Source organism: Rhododendron vialii, chromosome 3a (assembly GCF_030253575.1).
Source record: "Rhododendron vialii isolate Sample 1 chromosome 3a, ASM3025357v1".
In the NCBI taxonomy this organism is placed as follows: Eukaryota; Viridiplantae; Streptophyta; class Magnoliopsida; order Ericales; family Ericaceae; genus Rhododendron; species Rhododendron vialii.
Window position 1 is genome coordinate 15,074,190 of NC_080559.1, and position 24,047 is coordinate 15,098,236.

At 37.8% G+C, this 24,047-nt stretch overlaps 1 protein-coding gene across 1 annotated transcript in view; it reads left to right on the plus strand.

Annotated features, from left to right (window-relative positions):
* The window catches only part of LOC131318675 (exocyst complex component SEC8), a 34,169-nt gene that overhangs the window by 9,289 nt on the left and 833 nt on the right, over window positions 1-24,047 (plus strand). The window contains exons 10-26 of the mRNA XM_058348603.1: window positions 951-1,258; window positions 1,344-1,504; window positions 1,657-1,772; window positions 2,410-2,480; window positions 4,703-4,833; window positions 4,917-4,966; window positions 8,777-8,877; window positions 9,528-9,640; window positions 9,902-10,009; window positions 15,537-15,734; window positions 16,001-16,086; window positions 19,376-19,571; window positions 19,685-19,762; window positions 20,492-20,593; window positions 21,440-21,514; window positions 23,692-23,787; window positions 23,883-23,932. Coding sequence (XP_058204586.1) covers window positions 951-1,258; window positions 1,344-1,504; window positions 1,657-1,772; window positions 2,410-2,480; window positions 4,703-4,833; window positions 4,917-4,966; window positions 8,777-8,877; window positions 9,528-9,640; window positions 9,902-10,009; window positions 15,537-15,734; window positions 16,001-16,086; window positions 19,376-19,571; window positions 19,685-19,762; window positions 20,492-20,593; window positions 21,440-21,514; window positions 23,692-23,787; window positions 23,883-23,932 — 2,040 coding nt within the window. The remainder of the gene's footprint in view (window positions 1-950; window positions 1,259-1,343; window positions 1,505-1,656; window positions 1,773-2,409; window positions 2,481-4,702; window positions 4,834-4,916; window positions 4,967-8,776; window positions 8,878-9,527; window positions 9,641-9,901; window positions 10,010-15,536; window positions 15,735-16,000; window positions 16,087-19,375; window positions 19,572-19,684; window positions 19,763-20,491; window positions 20,594-21,439; window positions 21,515-23,691; window positions 23,788-23,882; window positions 23,933-24,047) is intronic.

Here is a 24,047-nt window from a genome sequence, read left to right on the forward strand (position 1 = left end):
CAGTTTTCCTTCTATTGACAAAGACTATTATTGCATGGGCATATTTATCACAATTGTATGATTCACTACCCGATTCACGATTCGTACAAAATTAATATGAATTCTTAGGTGAATGTATTTCGGGATAGAATCAGTGATGAATCTTACTGCTAACAGACTGGTTCACCATTAATTCACAAATTATGCTTCATGTAATTCGTGAAATCATTGCATCCGACAAATTCAGAACCTCTTTTACATCTTCTTTCGTGTGAAAAAGAAAGAAATTGATTTTATCGGAATGGAGTACAAACATAACTAAAACCAATGTGTAGTTCATTGATCAATTGGTGATTGATTTGTCAATGTACATCTTCTAATTATTCCTAAACATTTGATAACTTTTACCCATGAATCCTCCATCACCATATTTGGTGAAATAAACACGGTTTGTTTAGTATGATACGGGTCCATTTAATGGTCCATTTAATTGGACCCTTTACTTTTAATATTGTTGTATTTTTTTCTCAGCCATATATCGAGTACTATACGAAAGATCGTGAATCTTGTAGAGGGTAATATCCCAATGAGTGAATATTTGGGTAAATCTGTCTTTGTTCTTTCCTCTAGTTCATAATTCACAGATTATCAATTATGGCATGAGGGGTCATAGGTCACGGTGGGGCTCGGAGCCGCAGATTCACATCTCTTTCCATAGAAGCAATTGTCTTACCTATTAGGCTACATGAAACAAACTTCTCGTTGTTTTTGGCCTAAACTTTTCATATTTATTACGTGCCTTATAGAATATCTAAATCTATATGCTGCGATTTATATTTCTGCATAGTATTAAATTATGACCAAATCTATACAACGATTAACAGCTATGGTCAAGAGAAACTCAACTGTGGAAGGGACAGTGCATTAGTTACAATTTCATATTTAACCTCCTTGCGTTTCATTTTTAACAGCCAGAGATTGCGTCCCACAATTCATGATATCATCACCGCAAAGATTAAAGGTCATGCAGAGCGTGTTAATTATTCAAGGGCTGGTGTTGGTCAGGCTGCAGAAACTACGACTACTGGTCTGCATTATTTAAAAGGACAGTTGGAGAGCTTCCAGTTGTCAAAGCAGAAGCGTCAGAATGGAATATCATTGGCTGGAATGCTATTGGCAGTAAGCCCAGTCTCACCTGTGATGGCTCCTATGGGAACAGCACAGGCTGCGGCAAAGGAACTTCTTAATTTGATTTTGGACACCGTTGTTCGGATATTTGGTGAGATGTAGTGCTATGTTTTGGGTGTTCTTTCCTTCCCCTACCCTTCTTTAGTGAATTTAAACTTGACTTCCACAAATTTCAGAGAACCATGTTATTGTTGGGGAGCTTCTAGAATCAAAATCCTCTCAGCAAGTTGACATGAACACACCAAAGTCAATGGCGGAGATAAATTGGAACCCTGATGCTGAAGCGTCACGAGATACTGGAGGCTACAGTATTGGCTTTACCTTGACAGTTTTGCAGGTGATTAGTTTTCTGATGCTAATTTATTTAACTGTTGAATTTTTATTTCGTGAGATGAACAGTGTTGGTCAAGTACAAATATTTTGCAGAGGTCTTTTTCTTCTTTAGCCTTATTCAGTACTTAGACTATTAAGAATGTCTATCTGTTCCAGAGTGAATGCCAACAACTCATATGTGAGATTATGCGAGCAACTCCTGAAGCTGCATCTGCAGATGCTGCTGTTCAAACGGCTAGACTTGCCAAGAAAGGTCCTTCGAAGGGAAAGAGGCTAGTAACTAAAACTTCTTGTATTATTGTTTCCCGATTCCATCGTAATTTGTTTTCCGTCCTGCTAATATACTTGTTTTGTGTTGTAGCAAGGCTCTCTTGTTTCTAAGAAAATTGTTGGATTGTGTCTTCTTCATTGAGCTCTTGTTGCTTAGATTCTTGTTTCTACACAATTAGGCAAGCAACTGTCCTTGTGATTGTCTGGAGGAAGTAGTGTTAGTTGCTATTATTGTAGATTGTGGCCTAGTGTTGTGCTAACTTTTCGTTAGGAGGAGGAATGATTTGGTTATAGTTTGGAGGAGATGATGGTTATGTGGGCGGCAGTGGTCTTAATATGCTGGAATCCCAAAAGGGACCAACAAATGGGGACGGAGGGAGTAAATAATTGGGTCTCTGTAAGTTCAGATATGCATAATTTGAATAGCAAGGCTATATGATGCACCGCCTTGGATCCACCAACACATTTTGTGGTTCATTAAAAGAAGAACTTGTTGTTTTGTCTATAATTTTTGGAAGATGGAATTGTTGTGCATTTCTATATCTACGATCGTTCTGTTAGGCTAAGTTGGAAACTCGCTATGTTATCCTCCTCGCATTTGATCTCTGGTGAATGATAGCCTTTGTTTCCGGGTTGCAGGGATGGGTCCGAGGATGGTCTTACCTTTGCTTTTCGCTTAACAGATGCTACCATATCTATTCCTAACCAAGGTAACTCAATTAGTGTGCTTTTGCAATGCTTGCACTGAATATGTTATGTCTCTCACAAATGATGAATAATTCCACAGTTCAGTAAATGGCTTCATTTTACTCATACTCTTAGATGTTCTCTTTGGCTTCATTTTTCACACATCGAGGTTGTAGGTGTGCAAGATCATTGTGGATTTATTTTTGTCTCCTGGGAAACATCATGTTTCCTTCTGTAGAAAACACTATTTACTCTTTAGTTTTATAAAATCTAAAGGTACTATACCTGCAATTCTGCTGTTGGGGCCTGTTTTTTGTTTTTCATGTGATGTATGTTCCTGTTCCCTTTTTTGTGTTTTTTCCCGGTGTCTTGTGAGTGGGTTTACAACGGAGAAGTAGAATCAAATGAAATGATGAAGGAAAATGCTGACTTTGTGCCCTCAGTTGGCGTAAAGATAAGCTCTGAATGACTGTTCAAGCTTCCAGTTGCATGTATTTCGTGTGGTTCTGGGGAGATATTAAATATAAAAGAACATAAATAGTAGAATCTACTGACTCCAAATGGTCCATGTAGGAAGGTGTGTTGGTTGGAGAAGTAGATCCAATAATCGAACTCCACAGTGAAAAATGAGTCTTTTCCTGCCACAAGTTAATTGATTGGTTGTCACATCCATTTCATTGGATGCGAAGTGTTGACAGTTGCAGGTATCATCAGTGGCCACCTGTTGGAAAAATCAAAAGGTCAAGGGCTTCTAGTGATAATAGCTTGGAAAGTGTTAATATGATCTCTGGGTAAGAAAGAGATACTAAACAAACTGGTTTTATTTTACCACTAAGACAAAATCACTAGGCAAAATAGAAACAAAGAAATATAGAAAACAAAATAAGAGGAATATGGAAAACAACTCTTCTTCTAGTGGTTTAGGTAGCTTTGCACTTTTATCATACTAAAGTGCTACACGATAGGACAACCAATATGATTACTGGCAATCATTGTTTCATGTTTTTTTTGGGTAACTCAGGTGTTCGGACTAGCTTACGTGCACCTCGACTGGGTAACCTTGGGGACCAATCCCACCGTCCACGAACAGGGGCCCCAACTAAAGTTGGAGCGAAGCCCCGTATGGACTAGCCCCAAAGGAGCTTTAGCACCTAGGAGGTTTCGATCCTAAGACCTTAGGAGGGAGCAAACCCCTAAGTCCCAGGCCTGGACCACCAGGCCAACCCCTTGGGGTTTAAGTTCTTCATATTGACATAAAGTAAATTGATTTCCCGTTGGATTTTAGTAGGTTGAGATGTGTTTCAAAGACACTTTCACTCTCGGGCTCCCGCACCCGCAGGCGAATTATGTGACTTAGATTAGTACCACCCAAATAATCTTGGTTATGTTTATTCTCTTCTTGACTAGTTCGATTGGCATTATAGGGTGTGTCATAATAGTTTGAGATGTGAACAAGGGAAAATGAGTTGTACTAAACACCTATGAGTTATACTTATAAAGCAAGGTGAGACCTTTTTTCGCTTCTTTGTTGTAGCCTTGTAGGGTTTTAAGGCCCCGTTCCGCAATGCAAAAAAAACCCTTATTTTTTAGGAAGGCAATTTCAAGCTCAAAAATTATGGACTTATTGAAATCTAAAAATATGCAATATGGATCTTATTTGAAAGATCTCATCGATATCTTTTATACGATGCATAAAAAATTGAATTTTTTTTTTATTTACATTATTTTTGAGTTTGAAAATGTGAAATAAGCTGCTTATTTTTTAAGAAGGTTTTTGGAACGGAGCCTAAGAAGTTCTCTTCCTATCTGGAGACAAGGTAATTTATTAAATTGTCGAGTTCATATACTTAATTTAATTGTAGAAAACGTTCCTTATCTATGTCCATAGCAACCATACATACACGATAGTATGTTTGCCTGCAAGTTCCAACTGCACATAAATGTGATGCCCGTTTGGCATGCCAGTGCTGAAATTGGTTGCCTAACGATTTTAATTGAAAGGAACACTTTTTAAGTGGTTCTCTTGTTGCTTGTGCTGCTCCCAAAAGATAGGTAGATAAGAAAGAAGAAAGTCTACTCACTCTATATGGCGGCTGATTACAGAGTAGATGTCATAGCTGTTCATGAATCACTCCTTGTCTTTTCACTTTCCTCCCTCTCTTTATTTTCTGTTAGTCTTAAGACGATTGGGTTTTGAAAATTTCAGATGCACTAAAGTTGTGACAAACTGTTACATGTCATTCAGGGGCTGATCTTATTCGCCAAGGGTGGAGCAGAAGGGGTCCAAATGTACTCCAAGAAGGTTATGGAACTGCAGCTGTCTTACCTGAGCAAGGCATATATCTAGCAGCATCTGTTTACCGACCAGTTCTACAGGTTTTGCTGTCATAGATCCATTTTCCCTTAAATTTGGGTTATGGAGTTTTGTAGCTGGTCTTTTATAACATGCTCTCCTGCAGTTCACAGATAAGGTTGCTTCAATGCTGCCACAGAAGTATTCCCAACTTGGGTAAGTTTGGAGCCGTGATGTCTTGTTCACTAATGCATGTGGTATACTGTGCCTCAGATGAACAATCATTTGCTTTTGCAGGCTATGAGCCTTGGAGCTTTAATGGTTATCTTTCTCTTGCAAATTTTCTTAGTGCAAATTTAGGCGATAAAGCTTCATGTCCTATCATTTAGAAGTTTTATGTTCTTGTGGTTTTCATTCTTGTAGAATATGTGAGCTTCCATTTATCTACAAACACTAAATTACATGATAAGCAGCTTTGCAACAATTGGAAATTGTCAAATACCAGTACCTGCCTTCTTCATATGTCTTATTGTGTGGACACGCTGGAGAAACTATATTTAGACTTCTCTTCATATTTGTACTACATTTGAAGAGTAATTTTGGATGGGCGTCATATTGAAGGCTTGTGTGAAAATTACAAATACTTGGTCCAAAGAATCAGTGGTATATCAACTTATGGATCTAGAAGACATTATTTTTAGCTGTAAGTATTGGGCAGTTTTGCGTGTCAAACCTCTTCTAACCTTCATTGCAGTTTAGGTCATCAACAATTGTGATCCTTTGCTTTCTTGTAGATTTTTTTTTGGGACAAGGTTTCTTGTAGATTACTGTTTCAGAGTGTTGAAAGGATGTCAAAGTATGTAGTTCCTATACTTGACACAGACTTCTACATTATGGTACATAGACTCCTATTGTCAACAATTGGAGAAGGGTATGGCCCTATGGGAACATTCCGTATGTGTGGCATTTTACGGATAGCTATGCGTCATGTGAAATATTCGTTGCAACTGCCAAGCATATGTAGTATTTCAATTTTACTTTGAAGCTCTGGATATAACTCACAAAGTTATGCATGAGATGTTCTACAATGAACACTATTTATCTTTAGAAATCAACAAGAAAATGACTTAAAATATGAATATTTGCTATGGCATACCATTTCAATTCTCCTTCATTTGCACAGAAATGATATCCTTATCTGAATGAGTATTCCATTCTCATCCCTGGGTGCTAATCTCATCCCAAGTTGGGTGGCTCAAGTGGAGAGCCGCTTCTGGTGTATTGTGTTATCAAAGGATACCTAACAAATTTGAAGAGAAATTTTACAAAACTGCTATTCGACCAGCGATGTTATACGGGATGGATTGTTGGCTTATCAAGAAGCAACAAGTGAGTAAGATGAGTGTAGCTCAAATGAGGATGTTGAGGTGGATGTGTGGTAAGACTAGGAGTGATAGAATTAGAAACGAAACTATTCGTGAGACAGTAGGAGTTGTACCTATACAAGATATGTTGAGAGAAAATAGATTAAGGTGGATTGGACATATTTACCGTAGACCTACAGACACAGTAGTGGTGAAGAAGAGTGACATGATAGTGGATAGTCGGGGCTAGGGGAAGAGAAAGACCTAAACTGACTTTGGATACCATGATACGGAAGGACTTGGGCTCACTAAATCTAAGTGAAGAGGTAGCCCTAGACAAAGGCTCAATGGAAAAACAAGATTCATGTAGCCGACCCCAATTGATTGGGACACAAGGCTTGGTTTGGTTTGATTTGTTTTTTTTTTTTTTTTTTGTCAATTTTCCTCCATTTCCATTGTTGGAGAGAAGCATTGGAGTCAAAAGGATTTAGGATCAGTAGGAGTAAATCAGAGTATGTGGAGTGTGAGTTTAGCAGTAGTGAAAGTGCTAGAGGGAGTGACCCTCCAAGATTAGGAGTTACCAAAAAGTGAGCATTTTAGGTATTTGATCCAATTGTTAGCAAGGATGGAGAGCGATGTAACACATAGAGTTGAATGGGCCAAGTGGTGGAATGCTTCGGGAGTGTTGTTTGACGCATCCACCCTCAAAGTTGAAGGGAAAATCCTACTGTACCACTATAAACCAGCCATGTTATATGGCATAAAGTGTTAGGTACTAAGAAACAACATGCAAGTAATTTTCTTTTTTAGCCGCAATGAGAATGTTAAGAGGGATGCATGGTAAAACTTTATGCGATAGAATTAGAAACGAAAACCTTCACGGGATGATAGGGGTAGCACCGATAGAATAGACATGTCTACCGTAGATTGGTAGATGTGGTAGTCAGGAGAACTGATATGATTAGTGTACCAAAATTGACTTTAGAGGCGGCAGTTATAAAGGATGGATTTAGATTTGACATCATGGAACATGATGCTCTTGACAAAGCTCAATGGAGAGAACGAATTTATGTAGCCGACCTTGATTGATTGGGACTTAAGCCTAGTTTGGGTTGTTTTTGGTTCCATTGTTGCTGATAAGTAAAATAAAATAACTCTAGCATAAGGAATCCGGATATCGGATAGGTGGTCTTAATGCTAGAAGTGAAGCATACCTTACATGAATCAGAGTTCTCGTATTGAGTGGATCTGTTATGCCTAGTAGCTATGCTCTATGCTTTCATGCCAGTGATCAGTTAAATATTTCCCTCTAGAAATGTAACTGCCAGAGATCTCATTTATGCTATACCCATGGCATGGGCCAAAACTAACATTGGACAGCGGAGTATACATGGTCAATTGGAATGCACTTGGGCTATCTTATTTTCTACATATGATAATTAATATAACACACTTTAATTTTCTTATTGGCTATTGGCCCCGAAACCTTTTGTTTATATGCTTGGTGACTGGAACTCAGATTATTCCTGTGCAGCGATAGCTTGCTTCATTTTGGGGAAAAATTTGGTGATGGAGTTGGTGCTGATTAAGTTCATAAGATACTCCTACAGATAGTGTTTCCAAACTAACAAGTGCAGTAGTTTACTGAGGCATTTTTGCAGTTCAAGCATGTCTTTGCTCAGGTTGGGTGGAAACTGAAACTATGGGTTATCAGTTATGTGATTCAAGTTAAAGGGGCATTACAAGGGAAGAATTAGTCAAGCTAGTGGGAAAAGACATGACAGCCTAGAATTCAAATTGTTGTTCGATAGTTGAGTTTTAAGTAGGTTGTGTTAATCTAATGCTAAGTGGTTGAAATTAAGGGCTGTATTGAGTTGATTTCTGATGATGCGATTCCATTGAATCTATTTAGTAGCCATTTGCATGCAAAGAGACTCTTATTGTACAGTGATGATGGATTGCAGATGTTAAAATGGCTTTGAACCCATATTACTTTACTCCGTCAGTTTACATTTGCAGTACAGCATGACCAAGTTGAACTATTTCCTTTCAAAAAAAGAAGACTAAGTTGAACCATGGAGAGCTGGGAAACCATAATCTCTATCAGCTTGTATCTATTAGCCTTGCTCTTACTCAAGGGGTTATCCTTCTTACTTCTGTATCAAGTGGTAGAGCATTGCTTACCACTAATGTGATTGCTCATGCTTACCACACACTACCAAACTGTGGTTGCATAAATGATTCTTTGTTAATCGGTTTTAGAAGTGCATATGCCATTGTAAATGTCGTCCTCATGCACCAATAACCCACGAGTTCACTCTGTAGAAGTTTATTACCCATTGTGTCTCCATTAGCATGACAATTTCAAAATTGATTTGTTTTAGAAGTTGTAATGGTTTGGGATCTAGAAGAAACTCCATTTGCTCAATCCTTTAAGTTGGTTATGTTGGCTATTCTGACCTATATACGTAGCCTTTCCATTTTGGGTAGATACACTACTGCCTCCGGCCCTCCATACCCATCTCCCCCATCTTGGCACCCTTTCTTGCATAAAATAGAATCTTCAGATCCAACTGAAGTATTGTTACTTCATTTGGTGCTATATTCTCTTTTCTGATATTTTGCTTCTTATTTATGTTATTTTGCATTTCAAACTTCGCAGGAATGATGGATTGCTGGCATTTGTAGAGAATTTTGTTAAAGATCATTTCTTGCCAACAATGTTTGTAGATTACAGAAAAGGCGTGCAGCAAGCTATATCAAGTAAGTTCTCTATACTTTTATGATTTTAGCTATTCAATACTCATTATTCCAAAAGCTTGGATGGTTCAATCAAAATCCTTGAAATGCCTTGTATTTCAAGTATGCATGTCCGAGTATTGACAATTGGCAAGCTCAAGTTGTCTAGGATGCTGTATTGAGAATAGATGGCAATTAAGGCCTTCAAAGATGTGATTCTCCTCCAGCCTGTAGATAGTTCTTAAGAGTTTGAAAAACACGCATTTTCTGACTGGTTGATCCCTTAAACTTTCAATATCTTATGTAGTTTATGCACAGAGAGCAGTGTTAGAAAACTATATGAGCAAAGAAAAAGGACATTTCTGTCGTTCTTGAGTGTAGACCTTTTCTTAGGAAATAATTTGATGCAAAACAATGATTCGTATTTTTGCAACCTTCAGGATAAATGCTATCTAATTAAGTTGATTCATCCAATGATGTCACTTTACGTACAGGTGAAATTGCAGTAGAATTTGGATTTCATGTTGGGGTTGGAACCTATCTGTGTTGGAAACTAACTCAGCTGTTGTTAACCGGGGAAAAAAAAAAAAATGCCTATTCTTGCAAGTAAATGTGATGTTGGGCTTTTAGCTTGTAATTCCACCACAATCTAATTTCTTGAACTTTTGTTGCAGGTCCAGCTGCATTTCGCCCGCGAGCACATGCAGCTGCTACTTATACTCAATCGATTGAAAAGGGGCGACCTGTCTTACAAGGACTGCTGGCTATAGATTTCCTAGCAAAAGAGGTATATTTGAACCATTTATTTCTATGTTGTCTTTTATCTTCTTAAGGCAATACAAGATAAGGGTTGAGTTTCAGCTTCTGTTACCTATGTGAGTTTGAAATGGTAAAAGATCTTATGTGATGCATGTTTTGGTCCGGATTAATCTGATCTGCATTGTGAGCCTCACTTTTATGTTCTTCCAAGAAAATTTGTTTCCTTTGTTTCTTTTTATTTATTATTGTGCATAATGTTGTATGGCCTGAGTTACACTTTTTATGCTAGGTTCTTGGTTGGGCTCAAGCAATGCCTAAATTTGCTAGTGATCTTGTGAAGTACGTGCAGACTTTCCTTGAACGAACGTATGAAAGATGCCGGACTTCATACATGGAGGCATGGATATTTCCCTAATTCCTTTTCATTTACTTGAAATGTCATTTGTTACTGTGTAAATGTGTCTATTTTTACTGGTTATCTCTTTTTATAGCTAGTACTTTGTTGATAGCATGCAGCTATTATTCAACTTTAGACAAATTTGAGCCAAGAACTGGTGTTAGTAGCCTGTAAACTAAGAAGGTTATTGGTTCCAAGCTAACCTATAGAAATCTTTAGGCTTGCCTTCTTCTATGAGGACTATAAATATTCATCGGAAAAGAAAAGGGTACAATCCTGTTGGGAGTATTGGAAAGTAAGTGAAGCCATTAGTAACACCCATACTTTACCCTTTTGTTTCTCGGCAGTCCATTTGGGCCTCGTATAACATTACTACCCTTTCTCCTAAATACTAAGTTCTGCACTTGGTTGGCACTTGGCAGTGTGTCCCACTTTTTTGCAAAGAGAAGACGCTAGGGGGGAGGTGGTGTACCGTGGTGGTGGTCCTGGAGGTGTTTGGTAAACTTGTTTTGCCTACAAAAGTTAATTATAGTAGTGCAGGTGTAGTCTCTAAAGTCTAAACCGTGGATGCACTCACATGTGATGAAATCCACAGACTTTAACTTGATTCACCTTCTGACATGTGGACTTCAGAACTATGTCTATCAGATGCACTGGACTAGGGGTGTGGACACGTGTGGCGATTGCGAATGCGTTAAGCCTGTGATTTAAAAAAAAACTGTGTTACGTAATGGGTTTTGGATGGACTGTTTTGGTTATGCATGAAAATGATGGTGTTGCGGAAATTCACATGCCTATCGGCTGATACAGCCGTTATCTATCACATATCGATCTGTAATGGCCATTACACCCCGTTAGACACTGTTACATACCTTTACGCCGACAGATCCTTGAGAAACAACTTTTCTACTTTTTTGGTTCGCTTCCCAAGCCCTCCATGTTAGTGTACAGCTTTTTCTCCATTATTCGTTATTCCCCTCACCAAAGGACCTTTGATCTACATAAATGGTGTCGATTTGAAGGCTATGTGAATTTGATTTCTGTTATGTTAGGGAGAGAGCTTCGATTTCAGAAACTACTTCAATTCAGACATCGAGTTTGGATGAAAAATTTCGATTTAGGGTTTTATTGATGGATTAGGAGTTTGTTGGGTTGATTTAGGGATGTCATTGAGGGTTTTGGAGCTAGAGTTGCTGGTCAATGATGGTCATGAACGAAGGTCTTTTTTTTCCTTGAAACGTAGTGCCTTGTACTTGGGTAAAGATTAAGGATTTTATGTTGTAAATGTTGTGTATCGAATAGTAGTGTACCCATTGTTAGATAGTGAGATTTAATCCCTATGAAAATATAAATATCAATTGCCTTAAAATGGGTCATTTGATCCAATTTCAAAAGTGCTTCTAAAAATCAAATATTAGTTAAAAATCTTTAAAAACATTCACTTTTGTCATAAACTAGCGTTGTGCCTGATCGATGCATGGGCCCGAAAAAAATCTCACTGAGGACATTTTCCTTGTTGCATAAATGGCTATTGGAATTTACTCCCTTTTCTATTTAGTCCCGTTTTTGAAAGAATTGGTTTTCTTATATATATATATATACACACACACACACACACATATGTGTGTGTTTATATATTATATATATAATATTCTCACAACAAAATTAGGAAGATTCTGCAACAATAAAAAAACAAAGAAAGAAGATAGGTTTCAAGCAAAATAAATTATATATTTATGTTATTGATTGAACTTAGTTTCCTTTTCAAGCAAAATAAAGTGTATATTTTACATTTCTGAAAAAGTGTAGAGTAATGTATAAAAAGATGAAAAAATGAGAAAATTCCATGTAGGAGAGAGAGCTTAGGAGAGAGCTTCGTTTTATTTAAGGTAACTACATTCATTTAGTATTAGTATTAGTATTAGTATTAGTATAGATAAAGTTAGAACATGTGTAGCGGTGTTCGATTCCTGTTACAAAATGACCGATACTCCTGATACCCGTTACTCGCGACCACAACCGCGACTGTTAAGCCGAGCGATATCGTGATTTAAACCACGGTTAACCCATAAGGTACAATAGTGAATTTACCGGGAATCTTAAAATACAACACTGATATTTAGTTAGCTTCTTATTAGGGCGCCCTTACCGTATTTAAGTGCGGTCGTCCCCTTTTCTCCCCTTTCCCGACCAAATTTCGATGATCCGAGCCGCTCAATGTGTTTATAACGTGATTTTAAGGGTACTCGCGAGAAATCAGCAAAACAAAAGACCAGGAAGGGCTTTATACGAGTAGTTTTTATTTGAACCGTTAGATAAAAAACAAACAAAAATTACTCGGATGTAGCCCTTCCCGGTCTTTTTTTTTTGTTGATTTCTCGCGGGTACCCTTAAAATTATGTTCTGAACAAACAAATAAAAATTGCTCGGATGAAGCCCTTCCCGATCTTTTTTTTGCTGATTGCTTGCGGGTACCTTTAAAATCACGTTCTAAACACATTAAGTAGCTCAGATCATTGCAAATTGGTTGGGAAAGGGGAGTCCTCACTTTAATACGGTAAGGGCGCCCTTATAAGAAGTGTTGTGTATATATAATAATACAAAAGTGTTATACTGCATCGTATAGGATTACTCATTGATGATTCAATTAATTATGACAATATTAGTGGGTCAGCTTGTAAACCATACCAAGCCTTATGTCCCAATCACTTGGGGTCAGCTACATGAATCATTTTCCTCCATTGACCTCTCAAGGGCCACTTGTTCATACAAACCCATTATACTCATATCGTTATGCACAACATCTAATGTCAATTTAGGTTTACCCCTTCCCGAAGCAGTGCTACCCAAAGCTATCCTATACGCTCTCTTAATTATTGGTTCTCCTGGCCTATGGTAGACATGCCCAAACCACCTTAGCCTATTTTCTCTCAACTTCTCCTCTATAGGTGCTACACCTACTCTCTCACGAACCGTTTCATTTATAATCCTGTCTCGTCTAGTCTTACCACACATCCACCTCAACATTCTTATTTCCGCTATACTCATCTTGCTCACCTGTTGTTTCTTAATAGGCCAACATTCTGTCCTGTAAAGCATTGCTGGTCTTATGGCGGTTTTATAGAATTTTTCCTTCAATTTTGTGGGTGACCTCTTGTGACATAGTACATCAGTAGCGCTCCTCCACTTGAGCCACCCCACTTGGATCCTATGAGTCACATCATCGGCAATCTTTCCATCTCTACTAATAATTGAGCCTAAATACCTAAAATGATCACTCTTTGGTATCACCTGGTCTTGGATCATCGCGCTTTCTTTATGCGGCGCACTACTGGTATCACTAACTTTGCACACCATATACTCAATTTTACTCCTACTTATCCGAAAACCCTTTGACTCTATTGCTTTCCTCCTAATTTTTAGTTTCGTATTAACACCTCTAGTGGTTTCATCTATGAGGACAATGTCATCTGCAAACATCATACACCATGGGATGTCCTCCTGAAATTGTCGAGTCAATTCATCCATAACTAAGGCAAAAAGGTACAGGCTCAAGGCTCAGCCTTGATGCAATCCTACGGTGATTGGAATTCACTCGTTTCCCCCACAGGTGATCTAATGGCAGTGACGGCACCTTTATACATGTCTCTAATCACCTCGATATACCCTTTAGTCACTTCCTTTCTCTCCAGAACCCACCATATGATGTCTCTAGGTATCCTATCATAAGTCTTTTCTAAGTCTATGAAAACCACATGGAGATCCTTCTTCTTTGCTCTGTGTTTTTCTATTAATCTCCTTAATAGGTTGATAGCTTCCATGGTTGATCTTCCAGGCATGAACTCAAACTGTTTCTCTGACACCGTAGTCAACATCCTCAAGCGATGCTCAATAACTCTTTCCCACACCTTCATCGTATGACTCATCAATTTAATATCTCTATAGTTGTTGCAACTTTGAATATCCCTTTTATTCTTATAGATAGGTATTGAGGTGCTCCTTCTCCATTCGTCGGGCATCTTCCTAGTCATAATAATCTTGTTGAACAAATTCGTCAACCAAGTCACCTCCAAGTCACCTAAACTTTTCCACACTTCAATAGGGATACCATCTGGTTCTAAGGCCTTATTCGGTTTCATCCTTTTCAAAGCTTTAACCACTTCAAACTTTTGTATTAGTGGGTCAGCTTGTAACATATGAAAAGTGTATAAGATTTATTTCTGGTATTCATCTCTCAAGGAGATCTTTTACTTCTTGTTACGTAGGCTTGACCCCTAAGGGATGTGAAAAATCGCTTTCTACATATCTTAACTGAGACAGAAATCCATGCAATTATACGAAGGATGTAACAGTGACTAACTTAATCAAAGGAACCTGATGACTTCCATCAATAAAGCACCACACTTAGAAAGCCAGTGGTCTAGCATTTTTGCATTCCTCTGCATTTGAGATTTGGAGGAATGCATTATATATGTAACAGTTAAATAGCGTGGCAGTATTTTAAATAGCACGCGCTTCGCATGCCACGGCGACGTGGCGAGGCGAGGCGTACCTTCAGTGCCACGGGAGTCGTGGCGAAGCGCAGATCACCGAAGCATGTATGGTGCATGTGGCGCGTGCCTCAAGGAAAGGTGCAAGGCCTTGTGGTGTGCGCCTCGTGTATTTTTTCAGCCATCTTTCTTTAGATTAGGCCAGAAATAGAATCCATTTCAGCCATTGATATATGATGCATAAAAGGTGGGCTAAATGCACTGGATAATTTCCTTCCATGTAAAGATTAAAGAGGAACTAAACGTTACCCTACAAATCGATTTCTCTCATCGAAAGACACATGCAGCAGCAGCCAACCTCCTTCGATCTGCTTTTCTCTTCTCTTCGAAGCAGCCTATGCATGACTCTAGATTTGATTGCTGTTAATCATTTTGTTATGTCTCTAAAGCTAAACATCAATATGTTAGCTTTTTATGGATGATATGTTTTGTTTAGTGTTTGGTGGTTCCGTTTAACCATTGAAATGTTATGTTTTATGACATATGAAAGTTTTATAAGTGTTTGGTTGTGTTGAAAGTTGTGCCTATGTTAGAATTCTACATGTTATAATAAATTGCGCCTCGCGCCATGGCTCTAGGGGACCATTGCCCCTCGGTGCGACGTGAGCCATTTAAAACACTGCACTGTGGGGCTTCATCTGGAGTTTACCCTTATAGAGTTGTAGTATGTCTAACATATTTTTTGGTACGCGGAAGGAATAAAGGATCTACGCATGTTTTCATGGCCTGTCATTTTTTACTGGTACTTTGTCATTTATATCTGCAATTACGTTTTGATGGCCTTCTAAGATTTAGGATACTTAAGGATTTTTGTATTTTGTTAATCAAAGATTCAAAACAATGTGGGATGCTTCTTTTTAGTGGATGGAATAAATGGTTATAGTAATCTGAGATTATAATCTGTCTTCTGCAATCTTCTGTCATTCATTGTATGTTTTAATTTGAACTCTCTCCTGTTTCTATTGGGCATAATACAGGCGGTTCTTGAGAAACAAAGTTATATGCTCATTGGGAGGCATGATATTGAGAATCTAATGGGACTTGATCCAGCCAGCGCATGTTTACCAAATTCTCTTGGCCCACCTAACGTGGAAAACAATGCTTCTGATGCTGAAGGTGTTGAGGTTGAATTGGAAATGAGTGACTTGTTAATGAATTTGCGGCCAATCAAGCAGGTTTGCATATGTTTGGTAACTTAGTGTTGTTTTGTGTTGGTATTTTATTTCCTTTACACAGGAGGATGTTCGGATTGGATTTTCTGCGTACGTTCTAGTGTTGTTTTGTGTTGGTATTTTATTTCCTTTACACAGGAGGATGTTCGGATTGGATTTTCTGTGTACGTTCTAGGATGTCAAGTGCAATGATGAGATGATGTTTGGTGATTGAAAATCTCTGCAAAGATATGAACCGTATTGTTGTCTAAACTGCCTCTCATTTGCAGGAGAATTTAATTCGTGATGATAACAAGCTCATATTGTTAGCTTCCTTGAGTGATTCATTGGAGTATGTTGCCGACTCAATTGAAAGGCAAGTTTTCTGATGTTGGTCACATCAATGTAACTGTGAGAAGCGCGGAGATCCTAGATTTGCGTTCACAAATGCATCCCATACGGCCTGAACTTTTGTTAGCTCATACTTCCTATTTGTATCAACCTAAGAAGCACAAATACAAACATATCACGGCACGGACATACGGATACATTATTTTTGTAAAATGTAGGATACTGACGCATTAGGGATACGTTCCACTCTAAGCATCCAAATATTATACACATATATATAAAACCTATATATATACGTATGTATATATTTAGGGCCTGTTCCGTTCACAACAATTTGACACAAGATTTGCGAGGGACCCACACTCAAATGATCGGAGCCATTCAATTTATTTAGAACATGTTTTTAAGGGTTCCGGTAAAAAATCCACCCGTTCAATTTATATATATATACGGGGCTGTTTCGGAGACTCTTAAAAAAAACCTCTAAAAAAACCCTCCAAATCTTAAACTCATAATTTCCAATCAAATTTTGATGATCCGAGCCGCTCAATGTGTTCTGAACGTGATTTTAAGGGTGCCCGCGAGAAATTGGCAAAAAAAATAACCGGGAAGGGCTTGATTTGAGCAATTTTTTATTGAACCGTTTAATAAAGTTCAATAAAAAACTGTTCGGATGAAACATTTCCCGGTCATTTTTTTTGCTGATTTCTCATAGGGTACCTTTAAAATCACGTTCTGATTACATTGAGCGGCTCGAATCATCAAAATTCGATCGGGAACTTGGGGGGGTTTTTTTAGAGGGTCTCCGGTAAGCTTCTAATAAGGGCGCCCTTACCGTATTACGGTAAGGGCTTCCCCTTTTCTTCTCTTTCCCGACCAAATTTTGATGATCTGAGCCGCTCAATGTGTTCAGAACGTGATTTTAACGGTATTCGCGAGAAATCAGCAAAAAAAATGATCGGAAAGGGCTTGATTTGAACAGTTTTTATTTGAACCGTTCGATAAAATACTAACAAAAACTGCTCGGATCAAGCCTTTTTCGGTCTTTTTTTTTGCTAATTTCTCGCGAGTACCCTTAAAATCACGTTCTGAACACATTGAGCGGCTCGGATCATCGCAAATTGGTCGGGAAAGGGACGTCCTTACCGTAATACGGTAAGGGCGCCCTTATTAGAAATTTTGTGTGTGTATATATATATATACACACACCCGTAAAAAAACCCCTTAAACCCCCCACCCCAAGTTCCAGATCGAATTTTGATGATCCGAGCCGCTTAATGTAATCAAAACGTGATTTTAAGGGTGCCGGAGAGAAATCAGCAAAAAAAATGACCGGGAAGGGCTTCATCCGAACAGTATTTTATTGACCTTTATTGAACGGTTCAATAAAAAACTGCTCAAATCAAGCCCTTCCCGGTTAGTTTTTTTGCCAGTTTCTCGCGGGCACCCTTAAAATCACGTTCTGAACACATTGAGCGGCTCGGGTCATCAAAATTTGATCGGGATCTATGAGATTAAGATTTGGAGGGTTTTTTTAAGGGTCCCCGGAACCGCCCCATGTGTGTGTGTGTGTGTGTGTGTATATATATATATATATATATATCGGAGGGGTTCCGCGGACAACCAATTAAACACCTAAAAAAACACCCAAAATCTCAATCTCATAGTTCCCAATCAAATTTTTATGATCCGAACTATTTAATTTGTGCAGAATGTGATTTTAATGGTGCCCGTGAGAAATTAGCAAAAAATATGACCGGGAAGTGCTTGTTTTGAGCCGTTTTTAATTGAACCGTTCATCAAAAACTGCTCAGATCAAGCCCTTCTTGGGCTCTTTTTTTTCTGATTTCTCGCGGGTATCCTTAAAATCACAATCTAATCACATTGAGCGGCTCGGATCATTAAAATTTGATCGGGAACTATGAGGTGTTTTTTTAGGTGTCTAATTAGTTGTCTCCGGAACCGCATATAAATATATATAATATATATATATATATATATATATATATATATATATATATATCATGTGTGTGTGTGTGTGTATACATGTACTGCCATAAGATATATCGTGTGTGTGTGTGTGTGTGTATACACACACATGTACTGCCATAAGTTCTGAAGAATCTAGACCAATATGAGACTCAAGAAATCCTTAAAAGCTCTCTACAAATTTTAAGGGAATTTAAGTATTATCAGTTCTGACAATTATTGTTATTCCGAGTTTCCAACTGTTAACACGATTATGATACGTCCAATCCAAAGTTTTTTTTGATAATCACATGTTAGCAACTGTCCAAAAAGTACCAATTGCATTTATTCTTAGTCATAGATGCCAAATAAGTGTGGACACTATACGGTGAGCATGGACAAGTGTATGACTTAAAACTCCTTTTTCATAATTATGGACATGCAAAAAAGAGTACTGGACACGTTTTCGGGGAGTAGCGACACAGAAGTGCCACATTCTTTCAAGTGTCCGTGCTTCTTAGGTATCAACATATGTATTTTTTTTTTTTTGTAGGATCAGTTGCAAATGCTATCAAAAATTCAGTTCCGAAGGCTGTAGGGGCTATTCTAGTGTTGAAGATTGTACTAGACTAACTTATTCTGGAGAAAGTCGTATGGTGTATAGCAAAAGTAAACAAATAAATACTCGACATGACAAGACAAGTTTTCTTTCCCACATTGCATCATTGCATGCATTTTTTTAAAATGTGAACTACAGCGAACTCATTGAAAATTTCAAAATTCCCTTTAATGCTCAAAGAGAGCCCACCTGATGTTCCTTGTATTTGAATTTTGAAGCCCGGCTTGATTTCCTGATCAAATGAGCCTGAACAACTGAATTAGTATTTGTAAACCTACCTAAAATCAATTCCATGCTTCACAATGGATCTACACGAAGCAGTTTTTGATTGATGCAGTTTAACTGCATTTAGTGATTGCAGTACTCTTCTATGTGTGAACTGCATCAGTGATATTTCTATCCTGGTCGGTCTTAGTTAAATATATGCATTAGAATCTTTTCCGTCATGATAATTATAAAAATGAGGAGTAAACCTATGCTATAGCCTTGGATAATAATCATAATATTCTCTTCTATTGTGATACCAATATTTACTGTGATGGTTCTTTCCTCTGGAATGATATTATCTATCTCTTTCCTGTTGATAAAGAACGTTATGCTTCAAATTATGTCCAATTGAAGGCACTCATTATCAGAAACTTGTAGCTTTACAAAAAAGAAAAAGAAAAAATTGCTGGTAAGTAGTTGCAATGGCTTACATGAGGGATATTTTTCATGCAATGAACAGGCTGGGAAAAGCATGTACAAGAGCAGCTAACCAAGTAGAAGAAAATAACAATCAGAAAAATCCGCATCATGCTCGAATGAGTAGTGCACCTCCAAAAGATCTGGTATCATTCGCAGAAGAATATAGAAAGCTGGCAATAGATTGCCTTAAGGTTTTGCGTGTAGAGATGCAGTTGGAGACAATTTTTAACTTGCAGGTTTGTGACATCTGTATTGGTACACATGATTTTTTTTCCCTCAGTGAAGGTAAATTGCTAGAGTTAGTTGTCACTGGTGATATATGGACTTACATTGCAATGAAATTTAACAGGAAATGACAAACAGAGAATACTTAGAGGACCAAGATGCTGAGGAACCGGATGATTTTATTATTTCATTAACTGCACAGGTGGGTACTATTTTTTTTTTTCAAGGACAAATATGCATACATCACAAAAAGCGTGTACATTATGTAGTTGGCCTTGCAGAAATATATGTACGCAATGTTCATTAGCGATCAATGGCTGCATTTGAGTTGAGAATCCTATGTTCCCATTTTGTGGTTGAGGAAATTTAGAAAAGATATTTGTATAAAAATTGACTTTTGCACGCACGTATAACCAGTGCTCTGATGGTGGTTGCGCTTGTGGTTTCCGAAGTCTGAGAATTAAAAAACATATTTAGATCAACTTATTTGTAGTGGACCACCACTTCTCTTCTCATCTAAAGGATGAAAGGCTCAAGATATTGACTTTTTTCCTTTTGTTACTTATTTTAGCAACTGAAGAGAATGAAGGAACTAAGGGCCTATTCCTCATTATGTTCTGCTAAAGATCACCGCTTAGTATAACATTAAAGATCATCTTAAATGAAAACTTCTTATTCGACGGAGAAGTGTGACTGAAGTTTTACCTGCATTCTTTTATGCTTTTGCACATTTCTCCATGCCATCCTATTGTGATGCAAAGGAGAGATATTTTAACTTGGAATGTAGTAATTGCAGATGATTCAGCTAGAAGAGAAATGGTTTCTCTTTTGATTTTTCCTACTGAATCTTTTGTCAAATTTCACACTGCTGCAATATTGGATTGTTAATGGTGGCATATCCTTCATACCCTTTCTGTTTCTATACTCTCAGATAACACGCAGGGATGAGCAGATGGCCCCTTTCGTTGCGGGGATAAAGCGGAATTATATATTTGGTGGAATATGTAGTGTTGCAGCAAATGTATCCATCAAGGTTGGCATGTGCACTCTATCTGCAGTTTTGGTTTGAAGATGAATGCTTTGTTATCATTTTTTGCTTTATTAGATTTGAGTTCATAGTCAGGGGCAGATTCAATTAAGGCACAGGCGGGTCACGTGACCCACCTGATATTATCGGGAATTTTTTTTGTGAACCGAAGAAGTTAAGTAATATATATTCAATTACTGAGAATATATCAGTTTGGGCATCTTGTTCCAGTGGTAAAGGCTAGCCCTACTACACCCGTGGTCGCGAGTTCGAAACCCCGCATTGGTCTTAATTGTTTTTTCTTTCATTTTGATGCTGAAACGTTGAAATTGAAATTAAAAAATTATTCAAAGCGTGTGACCAACGAGAGTCGAACCCCACCGAGCAAATGCTTAGGCTGAAGCACTACCAAAATGTCATTAGAGACAATTTGACATACCCATCAAATAAAAATATTAAAATACAAAACACTAATCCACTCATTTTTTAAGAAGTTTACTGTATGTTTAGTCTTCGTCCTTCGCTAGCGTGTCTTTATTATGTAATGGCGACAGCACAGTTGGAATTTTCATATTATTATTAATGGATTTCTTGCTCTTTCACAAAAAAAATTCAAAGTTTTGTTCTCTATAAAGAATGCTTGAACATTTTCTGTTCTCGTTATATTTTTTTTCTGAATGCTTGTTCCTGTCATGTTAGATTGTGAGAATTTTTATCAACTTTATGCTCGAGAGGTGACCCATCCGTATTAGATTTCTAGATCCGCCACTGGTCATAGTTAAAGTGATGTTTGTTAGCAAACCTCCTTTTCCTCTTCACCATTACTGATAAAATGGGAACTGTCTTTGTTAGGCTTTGGCTGATATGAAATCCATCAACCTTTTTGGAGTTCAGCAAATATGTCGGAATTCAATTGCCTTGGAACAGGTTAATTTCTTTTGACAGTCGTAGCTCTGATAAGTTTCAGAAAGCATTTTCTTTTTTCTTCTTAAGAACGCACTCTTTCATGATGCCATGTGTTATTCTTGATTTCATAAATGGGCAATTAGTTAGAAAAGCAAATAAATTTCCACCAAGTTTTTGTGTAGCAAAAACAATTGTACCTACAGAAAAAAAGTCGAGTCATTTAGTTTGTGCCTAGTTTTGTAGTATAGATACTTCACTTGCTAATTTTCCTGCAGGACTAGGAGTTGAATTCTAGAGTTTTTTAATCTTATTGTTGTTTCTAAATCAACAAGGGAGGAAGGTTAAACTTATAGTTATTAATGAGTTATGGTTACCGAGGCCATCTCTCTCTCTCTCTCTCTCTCTCCGACATGCGGGGAGATTAATTTCAAAATCTTAACGCTGCAATGCCTTGGGCTATTTATGCACCAGATGCATGACCAAGTACCATTGTTCTATAATTATTTGTTAACAGTAGAAGGATCTCACTCATGACTATTCATATCTTCAAATGTGTTTTTTTTTTTACTATCAAGGGGCTTTATTGGGTTGAACTGTGGTTGGAGATTTCAAACAGTAACTATTTTGTTTAGAAAATTGCTTCTGTGAACTTTTAGCTCTGTATCCCCCGTCATATCCTTTTTTTTTGCTCTGCACCCGTCACATCCATTTTTGTCTGTTTGTGTATAGCCAAAATGTAATATGGGATTATAGGGTTTTCCGTAGCAGGAAGAAGAGATAAATGAACGAGGCATTGGGAAATAGGTTTAGGAACTTAATCCGTCCTGTATTTACATTAAACCAAGACAAGGTTACAAGGATAGCCTTTTTGACTGTAAAATCACACCCCCCCTCAAGCTAGAGCATAGAGTTCAAAACATGCCCAGCTTGAAGGACAACGTGGAAAAGAAGAGTGAACTAAGGCCTAAAATTCTGAAAATAGTTTGAACAGAAAAGTCATTATAAATAGCTTTGGTAAAATCGTCAATATCACCATAAATATCAGGAGGCGAAGGTGAATCCATAATCCATTCATGTGATTGCCGACCATCAATGTTGGTACGGATGCTTGCTTGTGCCATTGCACATCAAAGTCACCTCACTTTGATTTTCAGAACTCTTCAACATGTGCTAGGGTTGGGTTCTGGCGCTTCGATACCAAGTCAAACTGAAAAATGGGATTCTAGGGTTTAAAACAGTGGGAAGAAGAGATGAATTTTAATCAGTCCCTTCACCTCCACATGTATATGTATCAAGCCAAGCCAAGATTACAAAAGGATACTCCTTCGTCCCAATTATATTAAAGAAATAACAAATATAAACAATGTTCTAAAAGTCGCTTGGCACTAGTCGGGCGGTTGGCCACCTTCAAGCTTTGAGGCCTTGTAATCAATGATTATTGGGTGCATAGCAATTAGTAATCGGCAATTAATCGGTGCATAACAATTAGTCGGATCTAGTTGGATAGGCCCCCCGCCAGCAATTAATCGCTGATTAATTCCTTTTTTTAGAAAACTGAATATAACGTTTGTAAATGTAGAGGCATATAAGAGTAGACTTTTGCCGGAGTACTCTGTTGTCTATTCTTTATTTTCTCCCTTCTTATGGGTCCTCTACCTGGTTAGGTTAGAATGTTTGGGAGCGAGGTCAAATCCATTGATACTTATTAAATCAAGTCAACCAGAACCTAATGGTCAGTTGTTGTATGGTCAAATCCAATTCAGTCCCTCTTCCTTTTGTTACCTGAGGGAGTTAAAATTAAGCTTACAACTCTGAAAAGATGTTTTGAGTTTCAGTCATTGGAATCTGCCAACTGTATTGATATGGCATGAATGAAGGCGTATACAAATTTGAGAGTGCATCATTATCTTGAGGTAGCCTTTTGTCATTCTATCTGCCATTAAAGTGGTTGTATAAAGGAATTTCTTCTCTCAGCATGCTTGTTAAAGTGGAATGACTTCATCATGCTCCCTGGATGAAGCGTAGTTAAATGCATTTTATTTGTGTTTGTGGATAAATTTAGCCTAATTGTCTGCAGTTATTGATGAGAGGCGCTCCCTTTGGTGTGTAGTAGGAAGTAGGAGCTATGTTATTACATTAAAGATTTGGCTGTTCACCTAAACTCAATAATAGTTTCTGTCTGTTATTTATCTTGTTAGGCACTGGCTGCTATCTCATCTATTGACGGTGAAGCTGTACAATTGAGGTTGGATCGTGTACGGACTTACTATGAACTGTTAAACATGCCATTTGAAGTAAGTCATCTGACCTAAACTAAAAAAAAAAAAAAATTGTTTTCTTTCTTGAACTTTGTTGCCCTAAAGATTCATTGCTAAAATCCTGTTTGCAGGCCTTGCTTGCATTCATTATAGAGCATGAACACTTGTTCACAGCTGCAGAGTGAGTTGTTACAACCATCTAGTTGAGGAACAGTTGTATCTATATGATCTGTTGGAATGTGATAATACCTACCGTTAGTAAGATCAGAAGGCATACCATTTTTGTAAGACGGTCA